The following is a 16241-nucleotide window of genomic DNA, read 5'->3' on the forward strand; positions in this document are numbered from 1 at the left end:
CAGTCTCTGTTTTAAGCAAGGCCTGATATACCAGATGCATATTACGGGCAAAGCAGGCAGGGGATGCCTATCTTGTGAATCCCGCTGGGGCTCAGGTGTGAATTAGACACTAAGCTGCTCGGTGGTACGAGGACTGAGATGGCTGTGTGCATGTTAGGGCTGCCAATCCTCCCGAATTCGCTGGGAGTCTACCAGAATCAGCCTCAATCTCCTAGTGACTACTAAAAACAATCCGGGAGATTTTAACAGGCCAAAAGTCCGGTCAGCAGCGCAGTGGGGCTAAGGCAGGCTCCCTACCTGCCCTGGCTCCGCACGGCTCCTGAAAGTGACCAGCATGTCCGGATCCTAGGTGCAGGGGTGGCCAGCGGGACTCCGCACACTGCTCCCAAGCGCCGAGTCCACAGCTCCCATTGGCCAGGAACTACAGCCAATGAGAGCTGTGGGGGCAATGCCTACAGGCAGAGGCAGCACAGGGAGCCACCTGGCTGCCCCTGAGCCTAGCAGCTGGACATGCCAGCTGCTTCCAGGAGCTGCCCGAGGTAAGCACCGCCCTTCCGGAGTCTGCACCCTTCACCCCCTCCCGCACCCCAACCCCCTGCCTCAGTCCTGAGCCCCTTCTGCACCCAAACTCCTTCCCAGAGCCCACATCCCCTCCCTCACCCTAATCCCCTGTCCTGACGCCTCTCCCACACCCCAAATTTCTCATCTCCGGCTCCCCCCCCAGAGCCCTCACCCCGTCCAGCACCCCAACCCCCTGCCCCAGCCCAGGTCCCCCTCCCACACCCTGGAGCCCACACCCCCAGCCAGAGCCCTCACCCCATCCGGCACCTCAACCCCCTGTCCCAGCCCGGTGAAAGTGAGTAGGGGTGGGGAAGAGTGAGCGACAGAGGGAGGGGAATGGAGTGAGCAGGGGGAACAGGGCCTCAGAGAGGGAGCTGGGCACGGGTGTGGGTGTCTCGGGGAAGGGGCGGGGCAAGGGTGTTCCGGTTCATGTGATTAGAAAGTTGGCAAAGCTAGTGCATGCCCACCAGCAGAAATTTAGATGCCTGGGGACGTTACCAGTGGAGTCTTCGGTACCTAGGCAATTTAAGCACCTATAAAGTTGGGTGACAGCTGAGCAAGGGTTTTGAGGATTTAAATTTTGAACTTAGGTGCCTAAGTGCCCTCTCGTGAATCTCACCTTTAAGGCTTGTCCACATATGGAGTTGTTCCTGACTGACTCCACACATTCCTGTTTCTCATAACTACTTTTATTGCACCCTACCATAATCTGAGTTAACTTTCAAGTGTAGAAAAGCTCTTGGGGGTTTCACACCCACACCGTGCAAATATTGCACAGTAGAACCATCTCTAGGTCAGCAGAGAAGGAGCAACACAGCTTAGAGTCAGCAGCATAGGTGATGTGAACTGTGGCTGAAATGAAGCTAGAGAAATAAATCTGACCAGTATAATAGAACAGGCTCAGAAAAACCAGGACAATCCCAGTAAACTAGGGCACATGGCCTTCCTAGTCAAAGTACACGCTAGGATAATAAACAAACAAATGCAGTACTTCATACCCTGCACAAATATGATCCTCAGAGTATCTCATTTTTGAGGGGAACATAGACGCTACCTAATTGCCTCCCACCATTCCGTAATATTCTCTGGTAACCTTTGAGGGGGAATTAGTTTTGGTTTTTTTTATAAGCACTAGGCACAGCTCCATAATTAAGATGGAGTTGAATTTCACATTTAAATAAGAAAATCAATTTTCTGTTATGTATAAATACAGTAACTCCTCACTTAATGTTGTAGTTACGTTCCTGAAAAATGCAATTAAGTGAAACAATGTTAAGCGAATCCAATTTCCCCATAAGAATGAATGTAAATGGGGGGAGGGGGGGTTAGGTTCCAGGGAAATTTTTTTTTGTCATACAGTACTATAGTTGGGAGGTGCCCCCGCCTTACCCCACACAGGAACAGCCCACTGGCACTGGAGACAATGAGGCAGGCAAGGAGGCTGAAGGTGCTGTAGGCTAGGAGAAGCACATTGCGCAGCAGCAGTGGTATCTTCCCCTATTCTGCAAGCACTAGGGGTGGGGGGCTCAACCCTCGGCCGGTCCATTCCACCCCTTTCCCCAAGCCCCCACCCTTAACCGGCCTCTTCTTCCCCCCCACCCTCTTTACTCCGCACACCGCGGTCCTCGCTCCTCCCTCTCCTGCCCGCAGCAATCAGCTGGTCTGCAGTGTTCGGGAGGCAGGGGGAGCCTGCGCACCAAGTCCTCGCTCCTCCCCCCACCCTCCTGAACACCACAAGCCAGCTGATTGCCATGGGCAGGAAGCGGTGGAAGGCGCTGATCGGCGGGGTCTGCTGGTGGGTGGGAGGCATGGCGAGGGGCGTAGGGGAGCTAATAGGGGGCTGCCAGCTGTGGACAAAGCAGGCAGGCAAACGACATTATAGCGAAGCATTGCACAACTTTAAATGGAGCATGTTCTGTAATTGAGCAGGGACGTAAGGTCGAAACAACGTTAAACGAGAGAACGTTAAGTGCGGGAGTTCCTGTACAGTGTAACCCCCCCCCACTCTCCAATACAGCATTTAATCCTCATACAGAATTAAATCTCTGAGCATTTATAGGTAAATGTATGGCGTTACTTTTTTTTTTTTTTTTAAATGTACCAGAGTATTGTTGTGAGGAAGACAAGAGTCCCCATGCAAACAAATGTAGATAGAACTTAAATTCTGGGGAAAAACGAATAGGCAGTTTATGATTAAAAATTTTGAAAGATGCAAGATAAAAAATGTCCTACCTGTCAATCTCAAATCCAGGAGAAAATTCTGGGATAGCTGCTTTTGTGCTCGGAGATTAAACAGTTTAATAATCTCTCTAACAGTTGGCAGAGGTGGTAGACGGAAAGCAGCCACCTTTCCTGAAGCAGCCATTGGCCAAAACTGTTAACTCTTGCTCCTAAAAAACAGGGAAAGAAGGGACTAGGTGTAATCAAGCGTACAGTAGGACAGAATTAAATATGTAAGAAACAGAATGGAATGAAGTAAAAGACTCAAAATATTTACTTATTCTGATATCAAATTAACCTATTGCTTTAGAAGCATATATTAAAGATACACATGATTTACAACCTAAGGTCTTAATCAAACAAACACATAGGAATGTGCTTAATTTTAAGCACATGAGCAGTTTCATTAACTTTAATCTACTCACACCTTTAAAATTAGGTACTGCGTGCAGGAGGCAGCACTAGAATCATATATATTTGGCTGGTCAGACAACAGATGTAAAATGAATCCCCTATACCTCCAAAAATAGAGTTATTTAACAGTCCAGTATTTTGATGTTTAATTCTAGCCTTTTTTAAACTAAAAAGTAGTGGTTTTACATTGAAAGGGAAAGTCAGTACAAGTGTACAGAAGTTGTACACAATTATTTAATTACATCAATTTCCCCAATAAAAAGAAAAACTATTTCCTCTTTTGCTTGAGACATCAAGTTTGGTGATAAAACAGACAAACAAGGTGGAAAGCCTAAGTGCCATTTTCCACAACACTGGTCACACTTTGTGATCCTTCTAACTCTGATCCTCTGGATGGTGGAGAAAAAGGCCTACATGCCACAGATATTACCAAGATGTGCTCCCTTTTCAGACCCCTTCCCCTAGCTTAAGGATTACACAGTATTCTGCAGCGGAGTCTTACAGTCTCAGCATGCAATGCTTCAGCGAGATCTGAGTAGCCTTAGAGACAAGACGTTCCAGCATGCAACGGTCCGTTTGGATGCAAATGGCTTTCTAGTTAGAGCAGATAGATCCTGTAGCTCAGAGATTCTCAAACTGCGGGTCAGGACCCCAAAGTAGGTTGCAAGTGCATTTTAATGGGATCACCAGGGCTGGCATTAGACTCGCTGGGGTCCAGGGCAGAAAGCTGAAGCCAGAGGGCTTCATCCCCAGAGGCCTTGGGCTCAGGCCTCAACCCTATGCTCAGAGGCTCAGGGTTTCTGCCCTGCTACTTAGTGAGTCTAATGCCAGCCTTGCCAAAGCCTGAGCCCCGCGGGACTGAAGTCCAAGCCACTTAACTTTGTGGGAGCCCTTGTGGCATGGGGTCGTGCAGTAATTTTGTTATCAGAAAGCTATCCCACTGGACGCTTCATGAGAGCTGTAGCCTCCACATAGGCCACTGCCCCCGCGGTATAGGGCGGTCCCTGACCTGCACCAGCGTGTGCAGCTTTTAATACTACTGGGCACTGCCAGGAGCTCAACCACTGACAAACCCCCCATTTTCCAGTGAGCCCAGGGCTGCCAACTACTTGCTCTCCAGCCTGGGAACGTCTAAAAGGGGCGAGTGAAACCACCCACAAGGCCCCACGGTTCTCACCCGCTTGCCTCTGTAGAGGGCTCTGCTCGCGCCTCCGCCCAAAAGAGGCGCACACCTGACCGCGCCCTGGGGGCCCGGCCCCGGCGCACGCAGAGACCCAGGCAGCGCGTGCCCGGCTGAACACGGGGCCGGACGAGGCGCTACCCGCGAGGCGCCCCAGGGGGCGGGGCTGCGAGGCCCCGCATTGACCCGCGCGCTTGTGGGGCGGCGCGTTTTGCATCACAACTCTCCCGTCCCCGACAGGGGCGGGGCTTAGCCGCCAGGCAGCGCCCCGTGAGGCTGGGAGGGAGGTGTGATCGCCCCCGGCCCCGCCCCCTCCATATCACGGGGCCCGCGGCGACGTAGCACCACCCCGGCGTAGAGGCTTCGCACATGCGCAGAGGCCCCAAAGGGGAGGGGGACATGTGCGGAAGCTGCCCACGTGAAACTTACTGGTAGAGGCCGCTGTCGCGTGGAGGCGCGGAGCGCACCCGAGCGGGAACACGCGCGCGAGAGTCAGGCGACTGCTCGCTGTTATAGTTTTTGTAAAGCGCGTTAACCTATAACAACCGCCACGCGGCGCAGGGACCCGGATACGGAGGAAAGCGAACCGGAAACAGAATTTCGCCGCCCAATCAGGCATGGGTCTCCCCACAGCGCATGCGCCCCTGCCGTCCTCCTCAACGTTACACTCCGCCTTCCCGGGGCTGGATAGGGTCTCACACGCGTCATCTCCTTACGGCTGGGAACGGTGGTCTTAGATCGCATGCGCACCATTGGTCTCTCAACATTCCCGCTCCCCGTATGTTGCGCATGCGCTTCCTACTCTCAGGCCGATTCAGGGTCATGGGCCTCACACTGCGCAGGCGCAGTAGTGCGTAACGTGTGCGCTTCTTGCTGTGGGTGTGTAGGGGTGGCCTGCTCGCGCCACCGGATAGTTCTTGCTCTGCGCGCGGCTGGCGGGGAGGCTGCGCTGGGTTCAGCCTGTGCTTTCCTTGCCCTAGGTTTGCTTTCAGGGCATGCTATGCATCCGATGAAGTGAGCTGTAGCTCACGAAAGCTCATGCTCAAATAAACTGGTTAGTCTCTAAGGTGCCACAAGTACTCCTTTTCTTTTTTCTTTTTACGAATACAGACTAACACGGCTGTTACTCTGAAACCTTTCAGGGCAGTGTGTGCCGCCCCGTGATTAACGTGAAATCCGCTGTCCCGAACCCTGCTGCCAAACCTGCACCTCCACCTGCTTCTGCTGGCAGCTGGGGCCCCCTGCCGCCCTGAAGTTGGAGCCACACGCAAGGGGGCTGGTTCCTGGGCAGAGCCTCACTAGGGTTGCCACCTTTCTAATGGCTGGTAACTAGACCCTTGAGGTTCCGTCCCCTGCTCTGCCCCTCCGTTGTGTCATTTGCTTTGCCTCTTCCTGGCCCCACCCTCTTTCCACCTCCCCCCCCCCAAGAAGGGCATGCCCCTCCCCACCAGATCAAAAATCCAGACCTCTGGGCTTGTCAGATGGCACTGGGACACACAAGCCGAAACGCAGGTGGTCCAGGTAAAAACCGGATGGGTGGCAACCCTAAGCCTCACTAGGCAGCAGTGTCCAGCCATGTAGATCCAATAACATAACTGGGGCGTAAAACTGTAAGAAGTGACGGGGTGCAAAACACAAGGAGCCAGACCCACAATAAGACAAAGGCATTGCAGTGCTCAGCATTACAGTGCCTCATGTTTAGGTGTTCTGTCACTCAGTGGAGTCCTCATCCCTACGTGTGGTGCTCAGGCTCCCTATACAATCCACATCAAAAATTGAGCACCTACAAATGGACTCACTAGAAAGCCTGCAAATTGAGGGGAAAAGCTTCAAAAGGAGAGATTGAGAAAATACCTAGTCCAGAAAAATACTATAGCTCAGTGGTTTGGGCAGTCGCCAGGAATATAGGAGATCCTGCTACACATGAAGCAGAGTGGGGATTTGAAATCAGGTATCCCACATTCCAGGTGAGTAACCTAACTCATGGCTACTGGTATTCACACATGCCCATGCCTTCACCTCAAAATTCCTAGTCTGGTCACCCCAATAGTCTTGTGGGCTTTGGTGTGCTCTGGAAACACCTACTGGACTGGACGATGTGCAAGATGGGCATGGGAATGTTTAATCTGAGCATCATGCTGGGATTTAAGCATGAGATAGGGTATCAAGCAGCATTGTGGCATCAGATGTGTGCAGTGTTGCGCATGCTTACTTGCAGAAACTTAGGCAACCAGGGAATGTGGGCACTTAGAGACTAAATCCATTTGTGGGTCTAGCTCGAAGTTTTTAACAACATTGATTTGTTAACATTACAGCCCTGAAGCATGTTTCAATCTTGAAAGTGGTGTTCTCCAGAAAATTTTTAGCATATAAAACGGCTACAAGAAAAAACATTTACAGCCTTCACTAGAGCTTTCATTACTATGGACAATAAATATAACATCATTTATCCAAGACTCTCAAAGCTCAAACATAATTTATCCTAAGAAAGCCTGTCAGGTGATTTAGTGTTATCCCCATTTACAGGGGCGAAGTGGAAGTACATAGACATTGGTGTCTCAATTTTCAGAAGTCACTGCAATCAATGGTAGCTGCAGATACTCAGTAGCTTTGAAGATCCAGCCATAAATGACTTGCTGAATGCATCCGATGAAGTGAGCTGTAGCTCACGAAAGCTTATGCTCAAATAAATATATTAGTCTCTAAGGTGCCACAAGTACTCCTTTTCTTTTTGCTTAAAGTGGTACTCCAAGTCTGGAGCAGAACTAAAAATACAAAGCAGATATCCCGACTTCCAGTTTTTTTAGGGTATGTTTACATTAGAGGTTTTTTAAAAACCAAAAAACAAAAAAAATAACTTGAGTTAACTAATTTCCAAGTTCATGGTATGCCCAATTCTACACACCTAGGACTTGATTTTCAGCAGTACTCATGACCTGCAGTTCCCCTTAATTTCTGTTGGAGTTGAGAGTGCTGAGCACCTCGTGGGAATCATGCCTTAGGGGGTCTTGAGTTGGAGACAATTAGACTTAACTCCTCAAAGGATCCCATGGGAGTTAAGCTCCTAAATACCTTTAAGGATCTGGGCCTTCATGCACTTAACTTCTTCTGACTACAGTGGGAGATTCAGGCATTCAGCAGCTTGCAGTATCAGCTGCTTAGTGACACTTCACCTATGAATGACAAAATTAATCAAGCAATTGATTGTCACAAGTAAGTATTTGAATTACAGAACATACTGTAGCTAAAAATATATGTACAGTACACTTCTTTCAACATTTTCCAGTACTGGTTGTAAGAGTCCCCTGCTGACATCAGAAGTGATTGGGCATTGCAGAGAAGAATGTTCCTTTCTCTGTGGTACTGTAGAACTAACGATGGGTTTTAAGTACCTACTTATGATTTTGCTTTTTTATTTATTTGCTTACTGATTGCTTTGACAGGTAAGTGAATGGTAAGAAGCTGTTTTCTGGAAGTGGAATATTTAATAAAAAGCCAAGAGGAAGTCCTGGAGAAGTGAAGTGCATATTGGTAGTTGCAGGTGGAAAAGTAAAGTTCATAGAAGGGTGTGTTTTTTTTTATTAATGTCAAGCTTACATTTAATGTAATGTAATCTAATGTTTCCAGTAAGTAACCCTCAATCAGGGGAAATCACTGAGGGGGGCTCTAGATTATATTCACTGAATAAAGCTTCTAGCATCAATAACAAATTCCCAATAATACAACAACAAATCAGTAGATCCCAGTAACGTGTTAAAGTCCCTCTATAAGGAGTAAGTTGGGCAGGATGGGCCCCCTCCTGCTCTGATTGAAGTCAATGGGATTTGTCCTGGCTCAAACCCATGTACTTTGTATTATAAAACAGATAAGCATCAGTTACGTAAAAGGTCATGGAATCAGCAGAGGTATTTACAGCCACTGATGGAAATAGCATATTTAAAGGACAATTTAAATGTACACTAATATAAACTTTTTTACTGTCCATATCTAAGTGTAATGATTAAGTCACTAAAAATATTTCAAATGCAATAAGATTAATTAACGAACGGTAAACCAACATCCTGACAGCTTTGTAAGGTAAATTAAGACTGAAGATATTCATATCCTTCTGAAGAACATAGAAAAATCAGACCATTGCACAGTTGTTTTAAGGTAATATATATATATATATATATATATATATATATATATATATATATATATATATATATATATATATATATATATACACACACACACACACACTATTTTTGGTTGATTTAACAGTTGGTGAAAAAATTTCTAAATTAACTGCAAGTATTTAAAAATGTTAGGCTACTTTCCCCCCATTTGGGTTATTCACACATAGGCTTTATCTAAACTATAATTTAAAGAAGTTAGATCACGTCCTCTCTTTCTAATTAAACACCTTCTACAGTTCAAGTGAAGACACAGCAATATGATAGACCCGTTAGCATATTGAGTTAGAGTCTAGGCTTCTCCCATATAACATAATAACAGCCATACTAGGTCAGACCAAAGGTCCATCTGGTCCAGTATCTTGTCTTTTGACAGTGGCCAATGCCAGGTGCCCCAGAGGGAATGAACAGAGCAGATAATCATCAAGTGATCCATCCCGTCACCAATTCCCAGCTTCTGGCAAATAGAGGCTAGGGGCACCATCCGTGCCCATCCTGGCTAATAGCCACTGATGGACCTATCCTCCATGAATTTATCTAGTTCTTTTTTGAACTCCGTTATAGTCTTGGCCTTCACAACATCCTCTGGCAAAATCAGGTACCATGCCCTGTCTAAACCAGGAACACAGGTGAGTTTTTACTATGTGATAGTTAACATTGTAAAATCCTAGCGTAGACAGGGCAAGTTGTAGATTTACCTCAGTTTATCTGGTTGGAGTGCAAGACAGGTTTTTTACGTTGACCGTCCAAAGGCATGGCCGCCCACAGCTCCCAGTGGCTGCGGTTTGCCGTACCCAGCCAATGAGAGCCACGAGCGGCCGTACCTGCGGTCACGCAGGTAAACAAAGTGTCTCGTGGCCCGCCAGGAGCTTACCCTGAACAAGCCGCAAACCAAGTTTGGGAACCCCTGATCTAAAACTCGTAGCTAAACCTGTTGAAGGGGTGTGGCAGCTGGACCAACTAATCCACCATCCGTGCAGTCTCCCTCACACAACCAATGAAATTGTTGAATGCAAATTAGCTATGGAGTAAGGGTGATGATTGGTTGTGTTACCTACCTAGGATTCTTTGCGTGACATACTGTGGCAGTACACTGCACAGGTATTATTCATAAAGTCAAAATGGCTGAGACCTTAAAAATTGGTGAGGATAGACCCCGAAACCGAATAAAGGTTGCACCTGATATTCTGAACAAAAGGAGCCCTCATCCATGCTTGTAGCTATTTCCAATCTCTTCACACTGACTCTATGGACATCCTAGGCTACAGAGTGAAACAGAATGATAATCTTGGAATCTTACTGTGAAATGTATTTTCAGTATGCTGTATAAGGGCCCAATCATGTTCTCAATAAGGAGAATGTGACTTTTGCAATTGATTCAATAGGAAAAGGACCTGGCCAATGTTTGTCCTTTACATATTCCATTGTACTGTATATCTTTTTAAGCGTCTCTTTAAAATCCTTCAGTTCTTACTCAGCCAAGATATGGCAATTTTGGCGGAGTAAAAACTACAGGATTTGCCCCTGACATTTTAAAATGCTAAAACACGATCAATGTAGAAAGAGCAAGCTCCACATATTGATGAAAAATGTAGAATAGCAAATGATAATTGCTATTTTACAAAACAACAAGAAGGGTTTAATGAAAAAATTATGGGGTTTTTCTTTAATTACTTCAAGTTAAGCTGTTAATAAATTTGATTTCATGTTGAGTTTTTAAAAATGTAAATTCTCTAATTCTCTCTCAGATGCTTGGCTGGGGGTCTTGATCACATGGTCAGGGTCTAACTCGGGTGGGCAAACTTTTTGCCCCAAGGGCCTCATCTGGGTATGGAAATTGTATGGTGGGCCATGAATGCTCACAAAATTGGGGGTTGGGGTGTAGGAGGGGGTGAGGGCTCTGGGGTGGGGCCAGAAATGAGGAGTTCAGGGTGTGGGAGGGGGTTCCAGACTGGGGCAGGCAGTTGGGATGTGTGTGGGGGGGTGAAGGCTCCAGCTGGAGCTGCGGGCTCTGGGGTGGGGCTGAGGATGAGGGGTTGGGGGAGCAGGAAGGTGCTCTAGGCTGAGACCGAGGGGCTCAGAGGGCAGGAGGGGGTCAGGGGTGCAGGTTCCGGGTGGCACTTACCTCAAGCAGCTCCTGGAAGCAGCAGCAGCATGTCCCCCTCTCTGGCTCCTATGCGGAGGTGCAGCCAGGCGACTCTGCACCCTGCCTTGTCCGCAGGTGCCGCCCCTGCAACTCCCATTGGCTGCAGTTCCTGGCCAATGGGAGCTGCAGATCTGGCACTTGGGGCAGGAGCAGCATACGGAGCCCCTGGCTGCCCCTATGCTTAGGAGCCAGAGGGGCAACGTGCTGCTGCTTCCGGGAGCTGTGCAGAGCCACAGCACACATGCAGCGGGGTAAGCTGCAGATCCCACTCCCCAGCAGGAGCTTGAGGCCCAGATTGAAACATCTGAAGTGCTGGATGTGGCCCCCGGGCCGTAGTTTGCCCACCCCTGGTTTAACTGATCACTATATCTGGTATTAGGAAAGAATTTTCCCTAAAACAGATTGACTCACCTTCTTCTGCAGTGTGGGGATGCAGGTCGCTTGCCAGGTTTATCTGGGTATGTCTCATTTAATCATTTCCCTGCCATGTGGGGGGTGTGGGACATTGGTGCACCGAGGTCCCTCCTTTTCTCTGTCTGTGGCACACAATACTTTAGTCTCCTGATACTTGTAATACTCCAGTCTAATCCAGACGATTGGTCTTAATTCAGGAACATTTAGGTAGGGTTAGTGGCTTGTGATGTTCAGGTCAGCATAGATGATATCCTGCTCCTTTCTGGCCTTAGACTCTATAACCCTAATGGGGGAGTAAGAGGCACCTGTGCGCTTTACCCCCATGTGTGCTTGCTCTACAGCACAAGAACCAAATACTTCTCAAGCAAGACAACCAAACTCCACCCCATAGATATGCCAATTTACCATCTTCTCTTCTTTGCATGTACAGTATTGGTAATATGCACCTCAGACCATTGTTTTAATAATAAAAATTCATATATTTCCAGTACTAAGTGTGCTTTTTTCTCACCACACCAACCTCAGATGTTCACTTAGACTTTGTGATGGATGGTGTCTGCTGGTGGCATTGCCTAGTGGTTAGGCCCCTACACCACCTCCACACCTGGAGTTGATCTATCTTCTGTTGGGGGGGGGGGTGACTTGACCCTCCAATCAGTTTCTCATTTAGTCCTCTTTCTCCCTGGTGTGACAGGTTTCCTAGGAAGATATGGGGTTCAGTTATTGACCCCCCAACAAGTGTCTCAGCCCAGCTGAGGTTTCAAAGGCCCTTTCATTCCTTGCCTCCAGCAGGGAGTCTAGAAGTTGAGGGTTCTTAATGAAGGGAGGTTGGTAGGGCAACCCAGGCCATCCCACTCCACCAGGCTCCAGCTCAGGGCCCTGTAGGGATTACCAAATGTCCAGCACCCAGGAAAGCCTGATGTCTGCCTCCCTGGGCCATTTCCTACCGCCCTCTCTCTTGTCAAAGTTTTTGCACTCTGTTATAAATTAGTAAGAGCAAAAGTACCAGTTGAACCTTCAGTCCCACTGGGCTCACCAGGCAGGCCCTTTCTCTCCAGAAGATTCTTGTAGCACCCTTCCTCAGGAGTTCTCAGGGCAGGCTCGTCACCCTGCCTTGTCAGCCCTCTTTTGTGCTGTCTGGCTCCCTTTTAAGCTGTACCTCCAGCTGGAGTATGCTTTGTGGGTGTGGCTGGGCGGGATCAGCTGGGCCCAGAGTTGCTCCTTAACCTTTTCTACACACAAAAATGGTACCACTCTAACTATACCACTATACTTAAAGCGTTACAAGTCCTCTAAAGTGGATACAGTCATAGCACTATAAATGTGCTTTATACCAGTGTGGCTATTCCTGCAGGGAAGGGGAATAAGATACACCAATATAAAACCACCTTTAACTGTGTCGACACTAGGGGTTGTACCTATTTAATTATTGTGGTAGAAAAATCACCCCCTAACTGAAATAATTATACCAATACGCAATTGGTGTGTAGACAAGGCCCAAGACTCTGGCCCCAGTGTTATAAGGCTCTGGATGAATTAGCCTAAGGCTCAGAGGGTGAGGGGAAGCGATGAAAGGGAGGGCAACAATGAGTCTCCTAATCTCCTGGGTCACAGGCCCACACCCAAACTACTGCATCATCCATCCTCTTGTCCTTGTCCCAGCTTGCTGTGTGACCTGGCAAATCATTTCCTGTCTTTGTGCTGCAGTTTCCCCTCCCAGTGGGTTATAGAGTTAATGGAAATAACGCATATTTTTAAAATTAGGGGTAATTAGGGGGTTTTTTTTAACCAAGTGTCACGGTGGGTTCTAGCACTGGCCATTTTTACATCAAAACTGGCTGGATGCTTTTGTAGAAGATGTGCTGTTGTTCAAACAGGAATTATTTTGGAGAAGTTCTATGGCCTGTGTTAGGAGGTCAGACTAGATCATCACAGTGTCCCTTTGGGCCATAGAATCTATTTGATAGTCACTGAAAGGTCTCTTCAACTGCAGACTTCACCAGGTTTACAGGAAGGCGTGAAACTCCTTGATCTCTCATCCATTCATTCTGCTCTTTCCAGCACTTTTATTCCCCCCTCACACACACATTCACCGGAGGTATGCAGAAGCAGAGGGTCTCTTTCTATGGACCTAAGGAAGTACACAGGAAGAGGAGACTAGAGAAAAGGAAATTGGGAGGAATTCCCCTTCCCTTCCTGTGAAGCTCCTCAGGTCCCAAGGCAGGGGAAAAGTCCGTTGAATGGAGTCATTTTTCCATTGACAAGCTTCCCTAACTAACGGTTACATTACAGTGCAAGGAAGAGGGCTTAGGAACTTCTGTTAAAAATGAAAGCCTCATTCTCCAGCAGTCCATTGACATAGTAAACTACAGTCTCTGGAGCTGTCCTCCCCAAGGCAATGTGTGTAGTGGATAGGATATTGGCCTGAGAGTGAGGAGATATGGGTTTTATTCCCAGATCTGCCACTGTTGTGTGGCAGGATTTTAGGCAACTCTTTTCACCTTTCTTCATTGATTTCCCACTCCCTATGCTTTGTCTGTCTTGTCTATAAAGATTGTAAGTGCTTTGGTGAAAAAGACTAGCTCTTATTATGTATATAATAATTTTCAGTTGTGAGTACCTTGGAACAGGGACTGTCCTTCTTAAGTGTTTGGAAAGCACCTAGCCCATAGTGGGTATTACCATACCTAATAATAAAGTTTTAATAACAGTTGAAATTAGACTTTAATCAACTAAATTTTGGTCTTGAAATTCAGCCTGGAAAAACCAGTAGAGTTGTTTTTAACCTCTCTCTTGTGTTCTGTTGGGTTTTTTTCTGGGAAGGGAGAGGTTATTTTGGTATAAGTGACCCCCAAAATGTAGAATTTTGGAACACTGGTGAATCTGTTTTCAGGGCATTGTAATTTACAAATGTGATGTCTGACTCATTTCAAGTTTTCAGAAAAATTCTAACTCAGCCCTAGGTTTAACTTACTGAACATAAGAATACAAGAATGGCCCTACTGGGTCAGACCAAAGGTCCATCTAGTCCAGTATCCTGTCTTCCGACAGTGGCCAGTGCCAGGTGCCCCAGAGGGAATGAACAGAACATGTAATCATCAAGTGATCCATCCCCTGCCAGCTTCTGGCAAACAGAGGCTAGGGACACCATTCCTGCCCATCCTGGCTAATAGCCATTGATGGACTATCCTCCATGAATTTATCTAGTTCTTTTTTGAACCCAGTTATAGTCTTGGCCTTCACAACATCCTCTGGCAAGGAGTTCCACAGGTTGACTGTGCACTGTGTAAAGAAATACTTCCTTTTATTTGTTTTAAGCCCGCTGCCTATTAATTTCATTTGGTGACCCCTGGTTCTTGTGTTATAAGAAGTAGTAAACAACACTTCCCTATCTTCTTTCTCTACACCAGTCATAATTTTATAGAACTGATATGATATGACCTTCGTGCCCACCAGGAGTACCATTGGCTTCAGAGCAATTGGAGGGGTCTGCCTACAATCACAGGATCAGGGCCAGAAGTACGACCTTAGCTATGGAACAGCAGCTGCCACTCCATCAATACTATATTGGTATCCAGTGAAGAATTTCCATTGAAAGGGTGCGATCTGTGTGGCATTTTGAATAGCTAGTATAGCATGTTGTAGTCTATAATCTCAAGAAGATATAAACTTGTTTATTCTTTCGTTCCTCTTTTTATGAATGCTAATGACATTTTCCTTCTACAGATTTCTCTTGAGCTCAGTAAATGGCATACTTACTATTTACATTGTGTTTCTATATTTATAGACATTCACTTTATGACAACTTAAGAATTATCTCAAGAATGAAAATGTAATCACACTGACCTTAAAACTAATGTGTTGCTCGGAATTACTATTGGTAGGTTTTAAATATATTCACCTTGTTCTAGAAAATGGGCTTAAAGAAAATGCCATCCTCATTAGAGTTTTGTGGCCTGCAGGCTAGTAGAGAGAGGTCCATGTGACAATTAATTTACACCAATTTAAGATAAATAAAAAGACAAATTATAACTGGCTATCTTGTGTTGCAAAGTGACCCGAAAACACCCAAATGAGGTTATAACTAGAAAATCTGTTATTTCCCGCCCTATTGAAAGTTTCCTTACCACAAAGTCTCTAATCTATTGTTTGTTCTGACAGGTGTTGTTTTCTGTTATCCTTTAAAACAATAGAATCATAGAAATGTAGGGCTGGAAGTAGTCCAGCCTCCTGTACTGAGGCAGGACCAAGTATACCATTCTGACAGGTGTTTATTTAGCCTCCTTTTAAAAACCTCCAATGATGGGGCTTCCATAACCTCCCTTAGAAGCCTATTCCAGTACTTAACTGTCCTTATAGTTAGAAAGTTTTTCCTAATATCTAACCTAAATCTCCCTTGCTGCAGATTAAGTCCACTACTTCTTCTTGTACCTTCAGTGGACATAGAGAACAATTGATAACCATCCTTTTTGTAACAGGACTTAACATGTCTGAACTCTGTTATCAGGTGCCCCCTCAGTCTTCTTTTCTCAGGACTAAACATGTCCAGTGTTTTTAACCCTTCCTCATAGGTCAGGCTTCTAAAACTTTTATAATTTTTGTTGCTCTCCTCTAGACTCTCTCCAGTTTGTCCACAGTTTTCTTAAAGTGTGATGCCCAGAACTGGACACAGTACTCCAACTGCAACCTCACCAGTGCCAGGTAGAGGGGGACAATTAGACAATTATCTCCTGTGTCTTACATACAACATTTCTGTTAATATACTCCAGAATGATATTAGCCTTTTTTGTAGCTGCATCAGATTGTTGACTCATATGCAATTTGTGATTCACTATAATCCCCAAATGCTTTTCAGCAGTACTACTGACTAGCCAGTGATTCCTCATTTTGTGTTTGTACACTTGATTTTTCCTTACTAATTGTAGTACTTTGTCTTTACTGAATTTCATCTTGTTGATTTCAGACCAATTCTCTAATTTGTTAAGGTCATTTTGAATTCTAATACTGTCCTCCAATGTGCTAGCAATCCCTCCCAGCCTGGTGTCATCTGCAAATTTTATAGGCATATTCTCTCCATTATCCAAGTGATTAATGAAAATATCAACTACTGGACCCAGGAAAGACCCAT

At 46.3% G+C, this 16241-nt stretch overlaps 1 protein-coding gene across 3 annotated transcripts in view; it reads right to left on the minus strand.

Moving 5' to 3' along the window:
* Window positions 1–4937, minus strand: part of TFB1M (transcription factor B1, mitochondrial) — a 45557-nt gene extending 40620 nt beyond the window's left edge. The window contains exons 1-2 of one of the 3 annotated variants that reach the window (XM_074948662.1): window positions 4805–4937; window positions 2794–2951 (exon numbers count right to left, since the gene is read on the minus strand). In XM_074948662.1, the coding sequence (XP_074804763.1) occupies window positions 2794–2926 (133 nt within the window). In that variant the 5' untranslated portion in view covers window positions 2927–2951; window positions 4805–4937. Of the gene's footprint in view, window positions 1–2793; window positions 2952–4372; window positions 4559–4804 lie in introns of those variants that run through there. The other 2 variants (XM_074948661.1, XM_074948663.1) reach the window with 2 other exon arrangements.
* Between the last annotated feature and the right edge of the window lie 11304 nt (window positions 4938–16241).

The sequence above is a fragment of the Natator depressus genome, chromosome 3 (genome assembly GCF_965152275.1).
Source record: "Natator depressus isolate rNatDep1 chromosome 3, rNatDep2.hap1, whole genome shotgun sequence".
In the NCBI taxonomy this organism is placed as follows: Eukaryota; Metazoa; Chordata; order Testudines; family Cheloniidae; genus Natator; species Natator depressus.